At 41.3% G+C, this 22,682-nt stretch overlaps 1 protein-coding gene across 3 annotated transcripts in view; it reads right to left on the bottom strand.

The window, feature by feature from the left end:
- Window positions 1–7,674: 7,674 nt before the first annotated feature.
- srcin1b (SRC kinase signaling inhibitor 1b) overlaps window positions 7,675–22,682 on the bottom strand; it is a 113,629-nt gene continuing 98,621 nt past the window's right edge. For 2 of the 3 annotated variants that reach the window (XM_084342602.1, XM_084342601.1), the window contains 5 exons: window positions 22,481–22,623; window positions 19,693–19,842; window positions 19,471–19,572; window positions 17,013–17,150; window positions 7,675–11,609 (listed from right to left, as the gene is read on the bottom strand). In XM_084342602.1, coding sequence (XP_084198728.1) covers window positions 11,523–11,609; window positions 17,013–17,150; window positions 19,471–19,572; window positions 19,693–19,842; window positions 22,481–22,623 — 620 coding nt within the window. In that variant the 3' untranslated portion in view covers window positions 7,675–11,522. Of the gene's footprint in view, window positions 17,151–19,470; window positions 19,573–19,692; window positions 19,843–22,480; window positions 22,624–22,682 lie in introns of all 3 variants that reach the window. The other variant, XM_084342603.1, reaches the window with a different exon arrangement.

Here is a 22,682-nt window from a genome sequence, read left to right as displayed (position 1 = left end):
GACTTTTCATCTCATTATTATGACTTTCATCTCATTATTATGACTTTTCATCTCATTATTATGACTTATTATCTCATTATTTTGACTTTTATCTCATTATTATGACTTTTTATCTCAGTATCTTGACTTTTTATCTCATTATTTTGACTTTCTTATTATTGACATTTTATCTCAAAATCTTGACTTTCATCTCATTATTATGACTTTTTATCTCCTCTGAGAGTCGCCGATCGTTCCCTCCATTGTGGTCAGAGCAGCAGTCAGAGCCTCCGCGGCCTCTCTGGCTACACTGTGCACATCTCTGGTTTCCCAATAACAACGAGCGATGCATCCAACAACACTGGCCACGCACCTCGTGGCGCACAACGCACCAAAAGCCCCACCCATCCCACCGCCTGCTGCACCGACAGCCCCGCCAAAAGTGCCACCAATTGCACTGCCGGTTGCGAAGCCGATGGTGAACCACGCAACGTCGCTGACGACGCCGTTGACTGGACTGCCTTGTGCTTCAGCTGCAGTGCAGACCCCGCTGCCAAGAGTGCCACCGAACACCCCGCCAACCACGCCGCCAAAGACACTGCCGAACAAGCCGAAGAAGCTGACACTCGCACCCCTGTAAGCGGCTGCACCAACACCCCCAAATGCCCCAGATACTCCACCATAAATGGCCCCACATGCTGCACCAAGAACTCCTCCGCACAAAACTAACAGGCTCTCAGGCGACATTTTCTCAGAAAAACATCGCAATGAAGCGCCATATTCTCAGAGACATCGTCACGAAGCCGAGCAGCTGACAGCGTGAAGCTCGGCTGAAGACGATCTCTGTGTCGACTGTAGAGGCGGAGGAAAGATGTCAAACTTATTACGAGCTCTTTTTCCATTTTTGTGTTTTTTCCTTCACAACCGTCCGGCTGACACTGAAGTGAAGTCTGAGCTGAAGTCGTCTACTTGATGAAAGTTGAGCGTGACGTCGTTTCAGATCCTCAAATCGAAGCCCCAAAGAGAGAACTGGGAGGTTCTCACTTCTCTGCCTCTGTATGAAAACACAAGAGTGTAAAAATAAAAGCAGCGACTGAGAAGAAAAAAGACATTTCTTAATTTAATCAGCATTTAGAGATTCATTCATAAACTTAAACCTACGATAACTATTTTTGGCCACTTGGGGGCAGCAGAGCAAACTGTGAACACGACAATGATGTATTTTTATACTTTCTAAGCTAGCAAACAGCTGCACATGCACTTTTATGTCACCATGTGTGAGATGTAAATTATTTCCATAGAGCGGCTGTTACTTTATTAAGTAAATACATCGAATAACACAAAATAAAATGTAATAAAAAGCAACCTTTCTATTTAAAATTCAAATCATGCAGAAGTCCTGAGGGGCCTGAGGTGTTTATGACTTGAGAGCTGCTGGAGAAAAGTTTTAATCTTTACGTTCCTTGATTTTATTTTTTTTTATCCGTCAAAACAAAGATTTGACGAGGACTTTTTTTATGTGAAACCAAGTGAAAAAAAACTTTTGGCAATTTTTCCTCCTGAATTTTTCTCCAAGTGCGAAAAAAAAAGTTGGGTCCATCTGTCAAAACACGTGGACAAACTTTTTTTTACTTGGAACCAAATGAAATGTTTCTTTTGTGAAAAAAATGATGAAAAATGGATGAAAGATTATCCTGTCAAAACCTTTTTCCTGGGAATTTTTTTCTTTAATGACTCTAAATAATGAGTTGGCAGATTGTTGGCACTTTCTGATGTAGATTTTTCCACTTTGTAAAGTTTCCTCTGAAGTAACCACTGCGTCTCTTTATCCAACCGTGCAAGTTTCCACATGCCAACGATGATAAAATCTCCACAAGCTGCGATACGTTGAGCTCCGATAGCCGTCGCAAACACATCAAACACGTTATAGAATCAAGAAGTCAACCGATCTCACTGCTGACGGTCAGCGAACCACAGATTCAATCAGCAGAGTCGGATCACAGTGGTTTGATTTGATACTCACCGTCTGCTTGAGCGCAACACCGTCTGCTGCAGCCTCAGAGATGTGCTGGTCTTATGTTCTGTAAATAGATGTTGTTCACACAGACGTAGGTTATTTTGTGCAAACAGATGTTTGAGGTGAAGTAACTTCTTCATATTTTCTGTACCGAGGAGGAAATAGAGGCGTGAGGGCAGCAGGGCGGAGGTGTTACTGTAAAGCTGTTTCGCTTCTAGGTGCCTCGAGGGGAAAAACAGGATCCATCAATCAACTGCAGCACTATTCATTCTGTGCCTTCACTACACAGTGATGGAATGTAACTAAGTACATTTACTCAAGTACTGTACTCAAGTTCACTTTTGAGGTACTTGTACTTTACTAGCGCATTTCCATATATACGTAGATAACTTTAGTTACTAGTTACTTTGCAGATTACATGCCGCATCAGAGCCAAAGTAGAGCTTTTTAAATCTATTTTATCAGCAATCAGATAAAAAAACGCTGATGATAATCACAGAAACGCTCAATATGGCGTCTGATAATCAGCCTCATCGGCCTTGAATGTACAGACTTGTAAATATTCATGTACTTTATTTTTACTTGTACTTTTGATACTTCACTTTGCAGACATCAGGTCCAGAGAAGGACGTTTTTTAAATGGGTTTTTTTTTAGTGGAAATCAGATAAAAATCGGAATAATGCTGAATATTAGATCCACGATATGTCTATAGACAAATGTAACTATAGGATGTAATAGTTACTTGTTCCTTTGACACTTAAAGTACATTTATCTCCAGAATTACTTTTAAAACAGTACATCTAAGACCAGACACTTTTTGGTACTTTTTACAACATAAAGTCGATGCATGCAGAGAAAACACATTAAGGATGATAAGAAGCAAAGAGTAAATCCTCCAAAGTCGTCAAACAAACAACATCTTGAACGTTGCGTTAACTCGCTCGTCTGAGTAGAACCAGCAACCTTTTTGCTGACGGATGCTGAACTCACCTGTTGCAGATCTTTTTCGAGCCCGACACCTCCAACAACCCGACCCTGACGTCTTCAGCTCTTTGGGTTTGTGCTCATGAAAGACTTGCTCTTCAGCTCAGGCTGTGTTCAGAACACAGGAGAAGGAAGTTAACTCCGCTGGCACAGATGTGGGATTTTGCTTTCACCCCCGCTGCATATGACAAATAACTTGTACCTCTAGCCGCTCCTTAATTAATCAGAAATGGCTAGAGTGTCTGGATTAGAGCCAGAAGGAATGAGAGAGGAGAGCTAAAGTATTACTTTCAAACTTTGGGGATTAAAAAGTGGATTTATCTTCACTGCTTTTTATCAACCTGACTGCAGCAGTGATCCGCGGAGGTGACCTCCATTGTCGGGTGTTTATGTTCTGTAGTGCTGACTGCTGACTGGAGCTGGAGGGGGAATGTGCTTTACTTCATGAACGTAACGTTACAGAGAGGAGAGAAGAAGAAGAGACCAGAGTCTCTGCTGAGTGCTGAGTTCAGTCAGAGTTGACCGGAGTTCAAACACAGACACACATTGACACCCTCAGTGTGATCTGATGCTCGCTAACGTTAGCTGTTGATGTTTACATCATTAAACAACCAACACTGCTGACGCTGATCTATATATTTAAAGTTTTATTCGGTTAGTGAGAGTGTGTGAGGCTGTAAAATGAGTCTTACCTTCACTTCCTGTAGGTCCATTAAAGATGAGACGTCCACAGCTGCAACAAAAACGACTCACCCTCTTTAGTTTTATATTATTTACTGCTTCAGATGTCCATAAACTGCATTAATACTCTTGATCATCTCCGTGTTTGGTCACATTCACTCCTCTTTCTCTCCTCCTCGTCCAGCTCACAGGTTTGTTGATTGATCTCCTCGCCTGCTTTTACGATTCAATAAAGTTTATTCAAACAAAACAAGATGGCTGCATCCTCAACAATGTTTATAGAAGGCGTGACTTTGAACAATTCTGCTAAGATAATATAAAGCTGCTGATGTTTGGACGATAACATGGAGTCTGTTCTGCGGTGAAGTTCAGTTTTCGCCACAACATGTAAAAATACTCTCACTGCAGTTTCTAACAGACGTTTTCGACAGCAGCCATTCGGAAAAATCAGCCTGTGGAGCTCCTCAATCTGCAGGCAGCCGAGAAAAATGTCTGCCGTGCCAGACGTCCAACAGCCAGCTGGATATTTGATTGGTCAGGCGATTAATCCGGCGTCGTGACCTCAAACAACAGCCGATCCGACAGAAGTTCAGTCTCACTCTAAAATAAGTCGAGAGCGTTTAAGTCAGGGCTCAAATCCGGCTGAATCCAGACAGTCTGGCCATTTAGAAAAGTCTTCCCTGAGTCATGTCTCAGCCAGCTTTGATCGCCTTCTTCATTGTTTTTTAGAGCTTCAATTCCAGATGTGCTTTGTTCACGACTGACAGAAGTGACGAAGCAGCGGAGGTCAAGTTAAAACCACACACGGCTCAGATGTGTCGCATGTTGAGTACGAACAGCAGCACAGGTAACATAAGAAGACTCAAGTCACCGTGTGCACCGGAGCAAACGCTACGACACAGGAAATAAACATTCTCAGAGTTTATTGTTTCGTTATATTATATGTAATTAAGGTAATAAACAGTAAACAATCAGAAACTTGATTCCAGATGGATGCTAACGTTGCTGCTGGAGGTGAGATCAGCTAAATGTTTGCAGTCACTTCTGTCGTAACAAGTCAAATCACTTGATGTTTTTCCAGCCGAACCCAGATGTTGTTAAATTTGTAGGCGTCGGAAAGTAGTTTAACGACATATTTTCCTCAAAATCTGATCATTTTAAGCCTCTGGTAATAAAATGTAACATTTCCCACTGAACATCGCCGATCAGTCGGTTTGTTTTGATGCTTTTTCTGCCCCCTAGTGGCCACTAATCCATCGTTAAATCGGGTCAAGCAAACGGCTAAAAACAGATGAAGCTGAGCCGGAGGGCTGATCCAGGCAGCAGCAGCAGAGGAGAGGATGAAGGTCAAACTGAAGTCTGTTCTGCATAATAACTCACAGTGAAGAGCTGATTCAGTCAGGGATCACCTTTAGCCTCCGGCTTCTTCCCCCCGGAGGTAAACGAAGGGGCCAATTTAACACTCATTAGTGTCCGCTGCCACAGTGATCCAAGCCTCTGGTAATTACAGAGCTGCTGGTGTCTGGTTGTAGCACCCTGTTCACAGGCAAAACAAAGAAAGCTACGAGGAGTTGTGGCAGGTTTGTCAAGAAATATTAAGCACAAGGTTTTGTTTCTAAAGTTCGATTCGTGAAAGGTGTTAATTAAACCTCTTTCACACATTGTTCCCTGTTAATTACTACTACTACTCACAGGCCTCCAGTGATTTCCTCTATTCACACACGCAGCTACATTCAGGAACAGTTATGCCTCGTGCCTTTTCACACAGGCAGGAGCAGATGGCATTAATGCAACACCCGGGGATGCCAATGGTACGGTGGCCCTGAAGGTCAAAACACAACAACACTTTAGAAAAACACAACAGCATTTCACAAAGCACAACATTTCTGAAAACACAACATTGTCATGTTTTCTGAAATGTTGTTTTCCTGAAATGTTGTGTTTTGACCCTCAGGGCCACCGTACCATGTAAGATGTCGCGTTTAAAAAAAAAATAATAATAATTTACGATGTGTTTTCTGCAATGTCATTTTTAAAATTCTGATGTTTTCTGAAATGAATTTTCTGAAATTTTGTGAAAAAATAAAAATAAAAAAAAAGTTCTTTTTAAAATTGTTTCCTGAAATTTTTGTTTCCTGAAATTTTTTTGTTTCCTGAAATTTTGTAAAAAAAAAAAAAAAAAAAACTTTGTAAAATTGTGTTTCCTGAAATTTTATTGTTTTCTGAATTTTTTTTGTTTCCTGAAATTTTGTTGTTTCCTGAAATTTTTGGTTTTCTGAAATGTTTTACTTTTCGTTAAATGTTGTGTTTTCTGAAACGTGTACTCTGAAATTATCTTGTGCTTTATCAAATGTTGTGTTTTCTGAATGTTGTTGTGCTTTGACCTTCAGGGCCACCGTACAACTGCATAAAACTTGTAACTCTTGTAATATATTTAATATTCAACAAGTTTTCGAGATATGTCATGTTTTTATCCCCGCGTATGGAAAAATAGGTACACTGCATTTGTTTTGCTTCTCTGCTCATCTATTCATTTATTTTTCTTTCCATTTATCTCCGTCTGTAGCGACAAACACTTCCACATATCAAACCTGTGAACTAAAACCTACGTTCCCTTATTTCAAACACCATAATTATTCTAATGCCACCTCTCACACATCACTCACTTGATTATTATCTTTCTCCTGCTCCTCTCTGCTAATGCAACAACTCAGCTTCTCCTCAGGACTCATTAAACTTTCATCTAATCTAAATGAACGCCGCTCGACCTCATCACATCACCGCTCGAATCTAATTGAGCACATATTTGGTTAGTTTTAGGCGTTGCCAGGTTTAAACTAATCGGTGACATTTATTTGTCCACGGGGGAAAGATTCAGAGTCAACACGATTAAAACTGTTGCGCTCAGTATTAAAGGAAGATACGTCCATTATTTATTTGGACGTATTCTCCAGTGTTGAAACCCACCGGCTGAAATATTCTTTCATTTCAGCTGCTGATTATAACCTCGTACGTTCAGCTGGCTGCTCTCATGTGGGCGATGTTTCAGACAATAACTCTTTGTGTCATTCATTCGACAAAAACAACAGACGTTCACGTTCACAGCAGGTCAAACCCGCCCACTCCGATGATCTTCTGACATTAACCTCCAGCGTTGACACAAGTTTTTGAGTGACATATCTCAACAACTATTATTGCAATACTTTGGTGATTCCCCGACTTTCATCTGGCACCATCACCGGGTCCAAAGGTGCTCCGAGTGATCACTCGTTCTAATCAGTTTGATCGGCGGTCTATATAAAGGACAATCGAATAAACATGGCAGCGTCTTAATGCGCAGCTAAAATGCCACCGTGTGCTGCAGGGCTGGCCGGACGACAGGAAACGTACTTCAGACTTTGTTTTGTTTTCTGAAATGTTGTGTTTCTTTAATTTTGCTGTGTTTTGTGAAATGTCGTGTCTTCTGAAATTATTTCTGATGGTTTTTAGCTTCAGGGCCGCGGTTCAATCACCATAAAGCCCGACAGAAGGAGAACCAGAAGACGAGGCAACGACAGATGTTTTTGTAATGTATTTAATTTTCAGCTTAATTTAATTTAGCTTAGATTTGTGGGAGCGTCTTTTGTTAGATGAGGCTCGCAAAAAATATGTTCGATCCAAACACAAATATGTTCTTGAATGAGGCACGTTGTGTTTCAATAAGCAAAACAGATTAGAGCTGCAATAATTAATTGACCATTGTCGTGTTTTTGAAACGTCACACTGTCTGAAATTGTGTTTTGTGAAAATTCGTGCTGGTCCTATTTTCCGTGGAGTTGTGTTTTCTTACATTTTTTTGTTGTGTTGCGGCAAGTTTTTTAATATTTTAATAATTGTTCTATTTTTTATTAATTTTTCAAACAAAACTGCAGGAAAAAAAATGATGGTTTGGACTGGCAGTCAGACAAAACAACAAGCAAACACCAAAACAATAATGAAATAAAAATTCACAGATCCACGCCGACAGCCGTCGTGTATAAGAGGGTCACCTTTATTGTCACAAAAACACAACAGGAACGTACAAAAGCAGCAACCGTTTTTTGTTTGGTTGATTTTTCTCACACACGAAGCGGCAACTTTTACTTTCCATACACAAAGTTGCGTGTTGTTTTGCACGGTTTAGTTGGTCTTTAGTTATACTGACTTTGTAGTAGATTATCATTCTTCTTCACGATTCACAAACAACACTTACCCCACACAGCAAGCATCACTCTCAGACTGGAGGAACAGTATTTAGTTGATATACAATATCATTCAAATATCTTTCTCAGTAGTTATTAGAATAATCCTTTTTTTCTTTATTCTCACAGTAAAAGGGGCTTTTATTGACCCATTTTGAACATAATACAAAAATCTATGTTACTGTACAATTTGTTTACTCTATCATACACTCACAGGTATACACAGAATTATTGACAAGAAAATGAGACCTCTGTTGACCCAGCGTGCAGATTTTCAGGAATGTATACAGTATGCATGCCATTTTGGATTATTTATTTTTTTTCCCGTCTAAAAAAATGTCCACATAAAATCAATTTTGTAATATATTATTTGGGTTTATATACACTTTTGAACATCCACAAATGGTTTTAACAATCACACATTCATCAAGAAACCATCAATAGAGTTAATCTGTGTCGTGTACGTACACTGTTGGTTATAATAGAGGAAAAACAGCTACAAAATGGGGCGTCCTATCAGTGAGGTGATTGTTTTTAGAGGAAGGAAGGAGGAAATGTGCTTTTTTTATAAATGTGGTGGTACTTTACGTCGTTCGGTCCGTCACAACCGTCTGCTCACTGGTCTTCTACAACAAGGTGTGGTCATGGGCTTTTGTTTCATGGTTAGCAAGAAAAAAATAAAAAATCTTTAACACAGAAAAATAAAAATTTACAGAATAAATGTGTTACATGCTTATGAATCCTCTTCTTCAAGTATAAAAATACAAAAAAAGCTTGATTATATAAAACATAGATGATACTTTTTCTTTTTTACATGTTAATAAAGCGATTTTCTTCAAAACAAAAACTAAATGGTCATTTAATATACATACAATATATCTGTGAAGTGGTTTAGGTTATACTTTAACTGTCTATTTTCGTGCTAGCTTTGTAATGCTATTTCTGAGACTACTAATACATTCTGTAAATGTATTAACTATATACTGAAACATCCGTTTGTAATTTAATTTCTGCCGGTGGTAAAAATACACACTTGCAGTGTGAGATTAATATTTCCCTCCAGCGAAAATGTCAAACAGCACAGAGTCTGTGCGCAGGATTACTCAGCTTGTCATTTTAGATGCGCGTTCACATCACACTTTCATATTTTCACCCCAAAAAACCTTTTCATCTCCCGACTCTTCACTCTTCTGTGGTTCAAACCTTTAAACCACGTTGCATCCAGGGTCTGAGTTCATGTTTATAACAAAGGAAACTGAGTGTTGCAGGAGAATTAAAAAGGAAACTATTGTCTGTGTCCCAGTGTCATACTTCATAGTAGCCGTTAGAGTATAGTGTTTTGCTGTTATTTTTAAGTTTAACCAATTAAAATGACTTTTTTTTGTGAAATGCTGATGTTATCCCTTCAGGTTTTAATTGTTCAATAAAGAGAACGCCTCGGAGTTAAACTGTAACGTAAACTGAACTTAACCGAGAGAGAGAGCAAATTGGTTTTCCAAAGTTTTTAAACATTTCTGTTTCTCTCACAATCATTTGCGACTTGTTTTTGAAGGGAGACTCCGACACATTCAGACATGAATTCAGTTTACTTGTCATGAGAAGTGTGGTGGTGTGAAAAAGGCAAAGCCAATTAGAGTAATGTGTCAAAGTGAGGCTGACGCGGGGAGCTACAGGGTTGCCAAGCAAGAAAGTTGAAGCTGTCACATCTCATTTCAACGTCATCTGACAACACGCTGCGTCGGCCAGTCGAACACATGCAGGAGCAAAATTCCTGTTAGATTCATTTTATAACATGAACAGCGTCTTTCTGATGTTAACAGCAGAGACGATGAGCGAGACATGAGTTCACTACTTTGGATGTTTTACTTTGAATTAACTGGCTGCATCTGAACCTTCAAACTTGTTCCTAAAACTGGACTTCCCCTGATCGTACGTCCTGACTAACGCAGTCCCTCGCATTGCTTTAACACGGAGCTATTCTCAGTCTAAACACCCTCTAAGGCAACGACCACGACTACTAAGCTGTTTATATTGCTAATAAAAATGAATACGACACTCACATTTGCATTTACATGCAGCTCTCTATACTCAAGCAGCCTCCGTCTTTCATTTGCTCAACCACCTTCTTGAAAAGGTCAGCGCTGTGATATTTGTGCATTTTTACAGAAATCTGTTGACGGCCTGTTGAGTCTTTCATAACGTTTTTAAAGTAGGCGTGTTTCTCTTTCAGATATGTGGGCTTTTCTTTAGAGCTTACTTCTAATCCTGAATAATATCGGCATATCCCACACGTCTTAATTTGAAAATACTTCTTCCAGAATGAGGCTGAATTCATTAAATCCAAACCAGCCACCACTGCTTAAAGTCCCTGTTGCAAATGAAATTAGCTTACATACTGGTTGACACGTCCCCACCGTCTATGTCAGTGTTTCAGTTTTCACGGACCACCTAGCGTTAACAGTCGGCCCCCTTCAACATTATATTACATATTACAGCCTAATTAGATGACAGTCTGGTAAAACAGCCTCGCCTCCTCACTCATCACTGTGTCTGTTGCCTGGATGGAGACATCAGTGTAGCAGTGTAGCGCTCAACGGCTGATCGTTTCTTGACAGAAATCGTAAATATTTTATGCAGGCAGTGTCGCATAAACGGTCACGGTCTAATATTAAAAACATCTATCCGACTCGCTTCGAGGCTTTGAAATCATTCAGTATCTTCTCACGGACCACACTTTGAGAAAGGCTGATCTAAATGCAAATCTATGAACTATGAGAGACAAAAACAGTGACTCCATTCTCGCTGCATTGCTGACTTTAATCAGCAATGCAGCGACTCTTCAACTTTATGGGAGTACCTTGAATTTTTCCATCATCATTGTTACATAACTCTTTTTGTCGAGTATAATTAACTCAAACTCACTAAAACCTGCTGAGAATTAGTGTGTTATATGAAACTGGGACACAGAAATCGTGTTGGATTGTTAGATATGGTGCATGATGGATTTGCAACACAGATGTTAGAAGTGAAATCCCCACGCTGCTTCACACTGCAGCTCCACAGCCGATGCAAATGTATAAATCTAACCTACAGTCGTTTGTTGGTGTGTTTGCATCCTGTTTGTCTCCCTAGTGTGATAATTTGGTGACCTCTGGCTGACGCATCGTACAAATGACAAATTCTCACGCCTTCGAGGTCTGAAAACCAGAACGATCCGAGTACTCGCTCCTCGCGCATTTAGTCCAGCTGAGACCTGAGAAGCAGACAGAGGATGAAGAAGGCAAAGCGAGAGAGAGAGAAGGGAGAGAAGGACTGGCTCACAGACTGAAATGATGTGAGGAGAAGCGGTGAAGGGAAACATCAGCGAAACTGATGGCGACTGGCCAGAAGGATGAGAAGCGTTTTCTGCTGGAGCACGGTGACAAAAACCTCAGCGCTGCCCCAAAAAAATCAAGCAGAGAGGGAAGATTTAAGAGCCAAAACAAGAAGCAGTGAGAGGGAGGGGAAAAGAAAAAAAGACAAAAATCAAAATTTACAAACAGACAAATGTATTTCAAGTTCCTGTTCAACCTCACATCCGTGTTCCCTCCTGATCTAACACTACTCTGAGCTTCGATCTCCTGATTGGCCAGCGGGGACATCAGGGTTTTTGGTGCATCGTCCTCGTGCTTGTGGGAAGACGACAGAGAGGAGAAGAGTAGGACGAGTGTGTCTGTCTGTCGCTGAGCTGCAAACAGGCAGAAATGATGCTGTGATCACTGAGCTGTTCTGCTGTCAGAGCTCTGGGACAGAAAAATCTGTCCTCCTCCTCTTCTTCTTCTCTGCAGAGAGGAGGAGAACGGATGGAGGGAGGAAATGTATCTGACAGGAGAGGAGGGAGGGCGTCAGGCACAGGAGGAGACAGCGGAATGAGGAGAGGACAAGGACAGGAGGACAGGAAAGAGAGGAAACAAGGAGATGAGACAAGGAAGGAGAGGAGAGATTGGAGAGCAAACAAGGAGATGAAGAAAGGGAAGAAAGTGAAAAGGAAGAGGAGATAAGGAAAGAAGAGGAAACAAGAGCCAAGAGGAGAGGATACAAGGAGATGAGTAGACAAGTGAGGAAAAAAGATGAGAAAAGGAAGGTGAGCAGAGGAAAGGAAAGGAAAGGAGAGGAGTAAAGGATATGAGATAAAGATAAAAAAAGGAAGGAAAGGAAAGGAAAGATGACGAGAGGTAATAAGGAGAGGAGACGGGCTAAGGGAACTGAAAGAGAGATGGGGGGGTAGACAAGGAAAGGAGATATTAGGATAGGCTAAGAGGAAGGAGCAGAGAGATGCAGAGAGGAGAGGAAATAATAAATAAGAAGAGGAGATGGAAGTGGAGGTAACAAGAGGAGAGGAGAGGAGAGGAGAGGAGAGGAGAGGGAAAAAGGAAAGAGGCAATAGGGTGAGGAAGCAAGAAAAGGAGGAGGAGGGAGAAGAGAGGTGACGAGGAAAGGAAAGAAAACAAATCAACGTGATGAAATGAGATACAGAGAGAGGAAACACGAGGAAGGAATAAGAGAGGATACAAGGAGAGGACAGGAAACAAGGAATGACACAAGGAAAAGAGAGGAGAGTAAAGAAGGAGAGGAGTCGGAGGAGAGTGTTCCTCTGTATTATCGGAGGCTCTCGGGTGTTTTTCAGGAGACGTTTCTTCCTCTCTGACCTGATCTTTGTTTAACCAGCAGCAGAGTCTCAGAGGCTCCTTTAGTTCAGAATAAATGAACCAACTGGAGAAACAAACATGATGTCTGTCCCTCAGTAGCCCTCTGCTGCTGCTGCTAATGGACATTACTGAAACACTCATCCTCCCTCAGATCATCTGACTGCTTGTGTTTCTTTGACCCGTCTGGCTGCTCAGAAACCAATTTCAGTTGGTGCAATAATATCAAAAATAAAACGCAAGCTGCGACAAAGAAAAATCAGAGTTCTGGCTAACAGTGCTCGGATGTAGATGGTGAAGATTAACAGCCGGCTGTAACACCTGAAGAAACGACTCTTGAAAAGCCTTTCACGTCTGCCGAATGTTCATATTGTCTGCGACTGTGTTGGAAGAGGTTGTACGAGGAGGAAGAATCTGAGCTCGACAACAGCTTAAGTTCAACAATGAAAGAAAAACAGTTTGTGGTGACAAGGTGCTGCTCGGTGCCTCGGGGGGACACCGGTACATCTGTGTCTCTCTCACCACGCTCAGGAACAAAAGGATGAGCAGACAGGTGCACCACCCGGGCTTGAAAAGGGATTAGAGAAGTGCACCGCCTCTTTTTATACAGCACAGCAGCAACTTTGCCTTCGAGCTCGGAGATGCACGATATATTGGACTGATTTCCGAGGCTGATACAAATAAATGCACATATTTTTTTTTTGCAGAGGACATCAAGTCTTTCCTGTAGTGGAAATAAGATTATTGTGCCGGGAAGATGCAGAGATACAGGAAAACTACGAAGCCAAAAGGTTCACGTCATGTGTGCATAATTTAAAGGAAAATTCACCCAAAAATGAAAATTCAGTCGTTACCTCCTCACGCCCCGTGTTGATGTCAGGTGAAGGAATGTAATCCACAAAACATTTCTGGAGCTCATTTTAAAATGTTAAAAAGAAGCATAAAATGGCTCCATACAGCTCGTCTGAAGTAAAATTAATTCTCCAGAAATCTCCCGAGATGCAAAATTGATCTGAAAAGACGTTATTTACACCCTCTTCCTCAGCTTGTGCATTCATTTATGCTACCTTTATGCCAAGCTAGCTGTCTTTATGAGTTTGTTGAAATCTGAACAACAATCTGAGTAACCAAAATAGTTTTTTTCATTAATAGAGAACAACAAAGGGAAAGTTGACATCTAAACTTAACTTTAGTTTGAGCTCAAGGCTAGCTTGAATTTTCATTTTTGGGTGAACTGTTGCTTTAAGCATAATAATCAGCCTTTATCTTCCGAAACCAATGACGTGCCAATATGATCGTGCATCCCTAAAACAAACAGGTGTGTTGTGTCAACAGAAGTGGAAGTTTTGAGATATAATGTGCAGTATTTGGTCACACTGTTCGGGCAGCTCTTGCAGATGGATGCTTCAGTCCAACAGCCTGTAGTTAACAAACATTTCACAGTCCAACTGCACTCTTCTGCCCGAGGCGAGTGCACACATTACCGAAACAGGCATCATGCGATGTTTACTGCCTCCTTTCACCCACAACAGAAAAAAGGGCGAACAAATAAAAGATTAAAATGAGATGGCAGCAGTTAAACTTTGCTGTATCGTGATTCTTTACATAAACTATTATACATGTGGCTCCATTCGACCCACAGCACTGGATGACAGATGATAGTTTTATCTACTGATACCAAATAATTACTCACATGATCTGTTAAATAACGTCTGATTTTCTGTGTTCAGGAAAAATAAGAGAATATGTTCATGTGTGATGACATTATCTGAAGACATGAGCTCCGGATGCAAAAGTGAAATTTATGCACAAAGAGAAAAAAAACCAAAAAACATAATATGACCGTTTGCTTTCGGGCTCTTTGGGGGATGAATTTTTGAGAAGTAATAATGGAAATGAGTTGAGATTCAGTCCAGCGCAAGACACAAGCAGCCCTGAATACTAATCCTGGAGGTGGAGGGAAGTGCTACGCTCTCCCAGATGGCATCGCCGTGTCAAGTGGAGGTCAGCCATGTTAGCCATGTGCTAATTGCTGTTACGGCTAATGGAAGCTACTGTCAAAGACACCGTCCTCACAGATACATGAAAATTAGGTCTCTGAATGTGTCTGAGGCCTCCGGTGGATGAGCCGCTTCCAGAGGGTGTTTGGAAACATATAAATGAGGTCCTGCAAGTTTAATGTGTAAATTCATGAATTAATCAGAGCAGATTCCTGAATCAAATGCGGTAACAGAGACGATGATTCTGGGTGAATCTGCGGACTGGTGGGAGCAGTTAAGGTGTTCCCTGGCTGGAAGTGTTAACATTTTCTCTGAGCGAGTATTTTCTCTCTTTTGGAGGACCGTGGCAGAGGATGGGTCAAGGCTGCTCCACTCAGCAGGTCGGGGGCAGCTTGGAGTGTCTGCAGGAGCAGATAAGACGAGTGGAGCTTCACATCTAAAAGGCTTCAGAGTTCAGCGGCCAAGTGCTGAGTTTAACCTCCCGTTCACACATACAGACTCTCTCTGGCCTCTCATGAGCCTGAAGCTCATTTCATTTACATACTCAGCTCTGATTGGCACTTTATCCCTCCTGGTCACCACACTGGTGCAGGATGAAGTGGTTCTCTTTTCCTGAGCGATGAGTTTTCAGGCAACATTTTCTTTTTCATCCTTCTCTTTTCCTGAGCGATGAGTTTTCAGGCAACATTTTCTTTTTCATATTTAGAAGCTGTTGACAGTTTTTTCTACATTTTGTGTTGAGCTGAAGAAGAAAAAAAAAATGTTTTTCCGGAGGGGATAAATGAGAGTGATTGGTGTCTCTAAGAGGATATTTGCATAAAGTTGAATCGTTCTCAGCTTCCACACATCGCTGCTGGGCAACTTTACGGTCTTCAGTCGAGGTTTCCTGTCACAACTCCAGTGTTTGAGTCTGTATGCGTGTACGAGCAAAGAAATGTCGTAATCATTTGAATTTTATAGGTAAATAAAAAACCCAATTGTGGAATTTAATCTCTGCTTCATGTTGGCATTAATAATAAACCACTGAATTTATAGGAAATATTTGACTTTGACAAACATCCATCTGAATTTAAGTCGCTTGATTTTCATTCTTTGTAATTTCAAGAGGTTTTGTAAATTATTGCTTTCATGGGTCACGTGACAGAACGCAACCTGATACGACAGACATCCTGCCTCGGTAGCCTGGTAGTTCAAGTTTGAATTTTAAGGCGAGTCGAATCATTTTAATTATAGCCAGACATTTTAACAATCTGTCCAGTGTACATCTTTGTCCTTAGACCCTCATTTCGAGCAAGGAAACAAAAATGTTTATTAAATTTTAAACCTGAAAATACTTCAAAGTTCAATAATGGAACAGAAAGTTTCCTTTCTTTGTTTTCCTGTTTTCTGTTTCCACCGTGGATTAATACCCACAAAGATTTGGTAAACAGTTTCCTCCAAAGGTTCCCACAGTCTCTGAGGAAAAGTCCTGCGATGGAAACGCAGCTAATTTAAACAACATAAATTCAGATAGATGGTAAGGTTTAAATAAATTCCATAATTAGGTACACGGTTGCTTCAATGATTTAAATCCTTGCAGCAGCTTTTGCCTTCCGCATATATTTTGTTTTTCCTCTGCTGCCTTCACAAAGCTCCTCTTCCTCTCTCTTACTTCTATAAATACGCTTATTGCACACATTAAAACCGAAAAGCTCGTCTACAAAATCAGCTTTTTAAGGTAACCTTGCACCTTGTGCTTCGCTCTTGTCATCTTGCATAATAAGTCGTAGCATTAGAGCTGTTAAAAAAAGGCAATTCTGAGTGAGCTAGCTTAATGGATTGGCCTTTTGGCTGGAACCTTTCAGGCTGTTTATTAGCAGCCACGCTAACGTGCTGAAATACTTTGCTAATGCCGCACTACCTCGAGATTTAAAGGATGGGTGATACAAAATGAGCAGCATGTGGTGATTACTGGATGAATAAAGGGAGCGATGAGGATTCAGTGAGAGAATACATGACTGGATCAATGGTGAAATATCATCAATATCACGTCGAGATATGAAATCATTCCGTGGCATTACTGAAGATTTTGTTGCACAATGGAGGCAAAAGATGTCTCTGATAGATCTATAATAATAAAGCTAGTTTAATCAGTCACAAGCACCACCAAGACCTTCCTCAGGAAATCAAAACATCGACATACTCGTACGACAAAAACTTGATCTCTAAGCAAGCTAGGTTAGATCCAGTAACTGAAAACACACATCAAGAACTGGTAAAAATCAAGGTTTCTGTAGATAGTTCCCCCTCTGGTGTTTGTGTAATCTCATTCTGTCTGCTGGTAGGGCCTACACAGTTTGTGTCGTGCTGCAGAAGTCGCAGGGGGAAACTTCCTGGAAGTGACAGCAGAGAGGAGAGGCAGAGGCAGACGGAGCGTCAGAGGTGGAGGTTTTAGAAGTGGAATACCTGCTGCTGGCCCTGGACTTTGGGGATATCCTCTTTCTGCTTGCGGGTTTTGGGCCTCTCTAGGCTGCCTTGTTGAAGGTGTTTGAGCCGGGCGGCGACGGTGGGGCCCTTCATCGGCCCCGGAGAGTGAGTGCTGTTCTGTGGGAGCCGAGAGGAAAGAGATTTTAACAGAACTTTCAACTGAATTAAGGTTGTTTTACAGTCACAGAAGCACAAAACACACCCACAATCTTCACGGGCGGCGCTAAACCCAGGATGCAGCGAACATGTCCCTGCAAAATAGTTTTGGGAAACACTGGTTTTGCACGTGGGGAGGAGGGCGTGCCCTAGGATTAAAATGGCTAATGCTAACAACTGTTTTTGCTGTGTAGGGTGCTAGCTTGGAGGTTGTTGTCTTTGTTTCACATAGTGACAGCGATTTTGGAAACAGTGAAACTCCAGACTAGTCTTGTCCACATACTTTTGGCCACATCATGTTCTGATTTTTGCAAAGATACATACAATGAGTGTCATTTCACATAAACAATCAATGTGCACGTTCACCGTGTAATGTCTACAGCTCCCACTGGACACAAGATGTTGCCTATTTCACCGCAAAGTCAGTTGTCAGTGTTTATGCACTGGAGGCTGTGTCCACATCACTCGTGTGTTTGCTAAATACAGGGCCAGGATTGGCTGGATGACTTTAAAAAGAGTCAGTGTTTCTGTTTGGAGATATGTTGGAGCATGTATTTCAAAATCTCTTTGCCGTCAATGATTACTTCAGCGTCTATATTACTTTATTATTCTGTCTCTACACAACTACAAAACAGGGAAGCATTCGCTTCGGGATCTTAAGAAACTTCAAATACTAAATCAAGAGCATCTCCTAGACTCTTGAATTCAATCCCTACCAATTTTGTAATCGTTCACGCAGAGCTTTTTAAAAAATGTGTTAAGACGTGTTTATTCCCAAATCGTCTGGTCGTGTGAAAACACTAACATACGCTTTAATTTTACGTAATGAGATTGTGTATGTACAGTATATCCCTGAGGAATAAGGATGAAACATTTGCCAGAAAATGGGAAAATGGACTCTATAGGAGTCAAGTGTATGTACATTTCTTCTACCTTTGATTGTTTTTCCTTTTCTTTTGTAAAATACTGTTTGTCTGCAGTTTTGTTGCTCTTCTGATGTTTTCTCCTCATGAGAAAACCTCTTGGCTTTTTGCCTCTGTGGCTCGTTGTTACCGTTTGATTCTCTCTTTGTGTTTTGACCTTTCAGAAGTTTGCTCTTTTAATTTTCATTTTTTATTTACTGTGCAGATAAACAAACAGAAAACAGGAACTCTACGGTCCCAAAAGAGTCCAGTTTTGCTTGTTAACCTTTCATGAATTGGTAAACAGTGTGCACACTGAAAATGAAAACTCTCTACCATGGGAACTAATATTAGACTTTATTTTATTCAGCTGACATTAATCCCTGTTGGCAAGAACTTTAGACACAGCACGGTGCCCTGAACGCCTTCAGTGAATCAAAACAGGATCTGAATTTAAAAACATCCATCTAACAAAATGGTCTTTTTCAGAGAAACGTTCTGAACCTAAAATCCCCTCCCTCACCTTCCCTCCCCCTCCCTCCCCCTCCCTCCCCGTCGCTGTCCTCTATTTTGACAGCTACCTGCTCGGCGCCGTTGTGAGGTAATTCCAACAAAAACAAGACCTCTTTACTCGGCTAAATGTGTCACCGGAGCTGTCAAGGTGCACACTCGCTGCTCACAGTCTGTAGGGAAAAAACTAAATACATCATCGGCTTCGATCGATGACTCACTGCACATCACAGTATCAACTACAAGGTTGTATATTAACACAGATGAGAGGATTAAACACACAAAGATCATATTGTGTTCGGAGCGGAAAGTCAGCAGAGGAACTGTTAACAAGGTTAGAAAGGGAAGTTCAGTACAGCATCTGAAACTGAAACCACACTCAAGACCATATCCTGCAGTGAGTGATGTATATTTACTACTCAGTTAAACCTTTATTTGAATTTTTAATCGTGCCCAGATAGCAACACTGTACCAGACACACTCGTCTGGCCCTCATATCGCCAGATCAGACCGTGAGTGTCCCAAGAAGTAGGTGTGTTTACCCGCAAAACTACAGCTTATAAACTCCCGATAACAGACACTACCAGAGCTGCTGTGTGGGTTAACAGTTTGAGTCAGGCATATAACGCTTTTCACACAGAAGGTGAAAAGTGAATGAACGTCTAAATCTGTGCTTTCTACCAGCCCAGTTTTTACAACTTAAATGTTCACACTTCTGCTCTGTATAGAGGTGCTGATGCTTTGCGTATTAGTGGTTATAAAGGTTTGAGTAAAAAAGGGAATAAAAAAGGATGCCAGTACGGAGAGTCAGCGGAAGTAGAAGCACAGTCCACAGGCGTGGCAGACGGAGAGGACTGCTGGAAGTTTACCTTTCTGCCCAGGGACCCAAAGGTGCAGGCAGGGTTGGGTGCGGCCTTTGGTAGGGTGCAGTATCGATTATTACAATCTTTTACAGGCGTTCTCTGAAATATCTTTGATCCGTGGTTGTTGTGTGAGAGAGTGTGGCAGAGACATGTTATCACGCTGATATGGGCAACACAAATCAGGAATGTACGTTTAAAATCTCTGTTTGACAGATTAACTAAACGTACCTCTAACTCAGCGATTATCTTCTCTTCATCGTCCTCGTCCTGGATGGCCGACGCAGCGATCACAGGCGGAGTCGAGGCAGGTCGAGGGGTGTCAGACGGGGTCCGCCTCAGCTTCACCAGAGTCTTCGGCAACTCACCATCTTCCTCCATCTGAAAATAAAAAATAAAGATGTTAGAAAATCTCCAGACTGAATAGCAGATCATTTGTCCTGGACTCTCCGTACCTGCATCAAATCATATTTTTGGTCATTTTATTGAACAAATGCATGATTGAAATCATAATCAAGAAGTAGAAGGGCACTAGTAGATTGCATACCTCTGCCAGGGCTCAATAGTCCCCTTTTGTACTCACTTATAGATACCAGTCACCTAAACTTTTGTGTAATCCTGCTAAAACATAATCTCCTGGGTGGAGGTAAAAAATAAAATAATGGTGAGTTTCAGCCTTGACGTCAACAGAGGCAGGGGTTAAGTGACGGTTCGATCTCTATTCAAGGGTCCGCAGCTAAAAGCTAGCAGCCTATTGTAGGGTCTTCATGTTCTTCAGTGTATCTGGTTTACCAACAATGGCTCCACAGCATCAACAATCAATCCAATCAGCACAGGGCTGCGAGTGTATTGACGGTAAAGGTCACAGGACAATGGACCGACTCCAGATTAGCCAGAGGTAGAAGGAGCAGCTTGTTCTAACGGTGATGTGCAGATATGATAATGGAAACACTCATTTATCGTCAGATAGGTGTAACTTCATCAATCCATACATCTATACCATGATGAAAATATAACATCAACTACTACAGTCCTTCTTTACCCAGGGCCTGAAGCGAGGAAGATTACCGTGCCTGAATTGTGTGTGGGGCTTCAACAGAAAGCTTTTTTTTGAAAAAGGTTTTAGGGAGGCTTTAGAGCAGCAGCAGCTTGTTGAGTGCCTGAAAGCCAAACCTAAAACTGCCCCCAGCCAACAGCGATCTCACTCTGTTTCACATGTGAGAGCAGCTTTCTTAATATGTGGGTCATAATCCAACGCGTCTCACAGAATCCCTTCATACAACACCACCGAGGCTTCAAGCTGAGTATCTTAAACACCTGACTGAAATCCTTAAAATGGCCTCTCCCTAATATTTCCGGCTGTTGCAGGACCGTCTGCATTTGCATTAACACAACACTGAAGCTTTAAACCAGCAGCAGCAGTAAACAGGTGTGGTTCACCTGAATTAAAACAGCAGCAGCTCTGCTCACATCACTCAGCGACACTCGCTGTCATATTAATTAAAACCGCTGGATGTTTATCTAGTGGCTCCGCGGTTCAGTCGCTCATAAACCTGCTTAATGCTTTAATGACAAAGCTTTTTTTGACACAGCAAACACTGCCTTATTTATAACACCTGCCCGTAGACTCTTTTAATTAAGAAATGCTTTCTTTTAGGCTGATGTTGACTGAGATATATTAGTTTTGGTGTACATGTTGTCAATATGACAACCTTTTTTAGAGGTTATAATGCAGAAAAAGCTGCGCGGGGTAATCTTTAATTATTACATTTTCAGTGAAGTTTACTGTTTCATTCACTGATGTCACTTTAGAAAATAAAGTTTAAAGTTAAAGTTTGTTAAATTGTGAAATATCCTGCCTCTATTACATATCCTTATCTCAAGAGTTAGAGAACCACATTTAAGGGATCCTTTTTTCTTTTTATTTTTAAAGTGTGTATGTCTGCCGATATGTGAACATTTTACTCCTAATCCTAACTCTCATTTCAATTTCAGGGTGAAGAACACTTGTTATAGCTTTTGTTTTAACTGACTAGCTGCCAATTACTCAAATTGAGGGCATTTTGAGATCAGGGTCCATAACACAGCACCTGATACGTGCCACACATTACCATCTATAATCGTGTCCCAATTTTATAAATGACCCTCGCTGTCCCGTTGCTACAGTTATGCTTATTTTATCCAGCTAGCTGCTGGTGGTAATTGAGCTGGGTACCACAGAGGAGAACTTCACACTAACAAGGGTCGGACGATATGTTAAAATTTTCCGACTGGCCACTGTCAGCATAACAAATGGCTATTCCTGAGATTTCCACACCAACACAACTGCCACACATACACACAGAGGGAGAAGAGGAGTGTGCGCCACAGTATGTTTCACAGACTTAAAATAAAAAAATTATTTCATACAAGAAAGTATTCCTTCCTTATTAAAAAGGAAATATGAATTCAAGTTTCTTTCTCGCACCGAACTAAGAAAACCTTAATTGCATTCTTAACTAATGCAAAAACAAAACTCACCAAAACCTTATTTGTTATTCTTTCCACCGTTTCCACACTCACCTCCTGTTTGGATGAAATAAGACCCTAATTTGCAAAATTAGATGTGATACCACTCTGCCCCCACACTGAGCAGCAGCTCTCGCTTGTTCTTCAGAGGCAGACTATTCAATTAGTAAAATGAAATGACAAAAATCGCCCAGAAAGAAACAAGCAGGCAATTTCTGATAGCCACATATATCAGTAATTAGACCAACCCAAACACTAAATGCAAAGAGAGTCTGCAAGTATATGCCGAGAGTATGTGTGAGAATTTTTAATGACTTAATGATTTATGGCCGGTCGAAAAATTTTTTGGGGCTGTGAATATCAGCCATTAAAAGTTCATTTTGGACCCTGCTCAGGATATTATGTTTGCATGGTAATAAGTCATCGCTTCACTTCATTTAACATTGAAACGCTCATCATGAGTGTGACTTCCTCCCCCTCGGGCTCGCATTAAAACAGCTCTGAATCTCACCTTCAGACTCTTGTTGGTGACGATGACCTCTCCGGTGCGGTTGGTGGTGAGGCCGTGCGCCGACGGGAAGCTTCGGCGAGGTGGCGGTGGCGGTGGAGACTTGGAGGGTTTCTCAGTACGATACCGTGCCACATTTAGATCCACTGTAAACAACAGGGACAACAAGTTTAAACCAACTGTATAACAAGACGAATAAACAGAG

Source organism: Pagrus pagrus (genome assembly GCF_965226575.1).
Source record: "Pagrus pagrus genome assembly, chromosome: 21".
Classification (NCBI taxonomy): Eukaryota; Metazoa; Chordata; class Actinopteri; order Spariformes; family Sparidae; genus Pagrus; species Pagrus pagrus.
The sequence above is the reverse complement of the archived record's forward strand: the minus strand, read 5'-3'. Positions and strand labels throughout refer to the sequence as shown.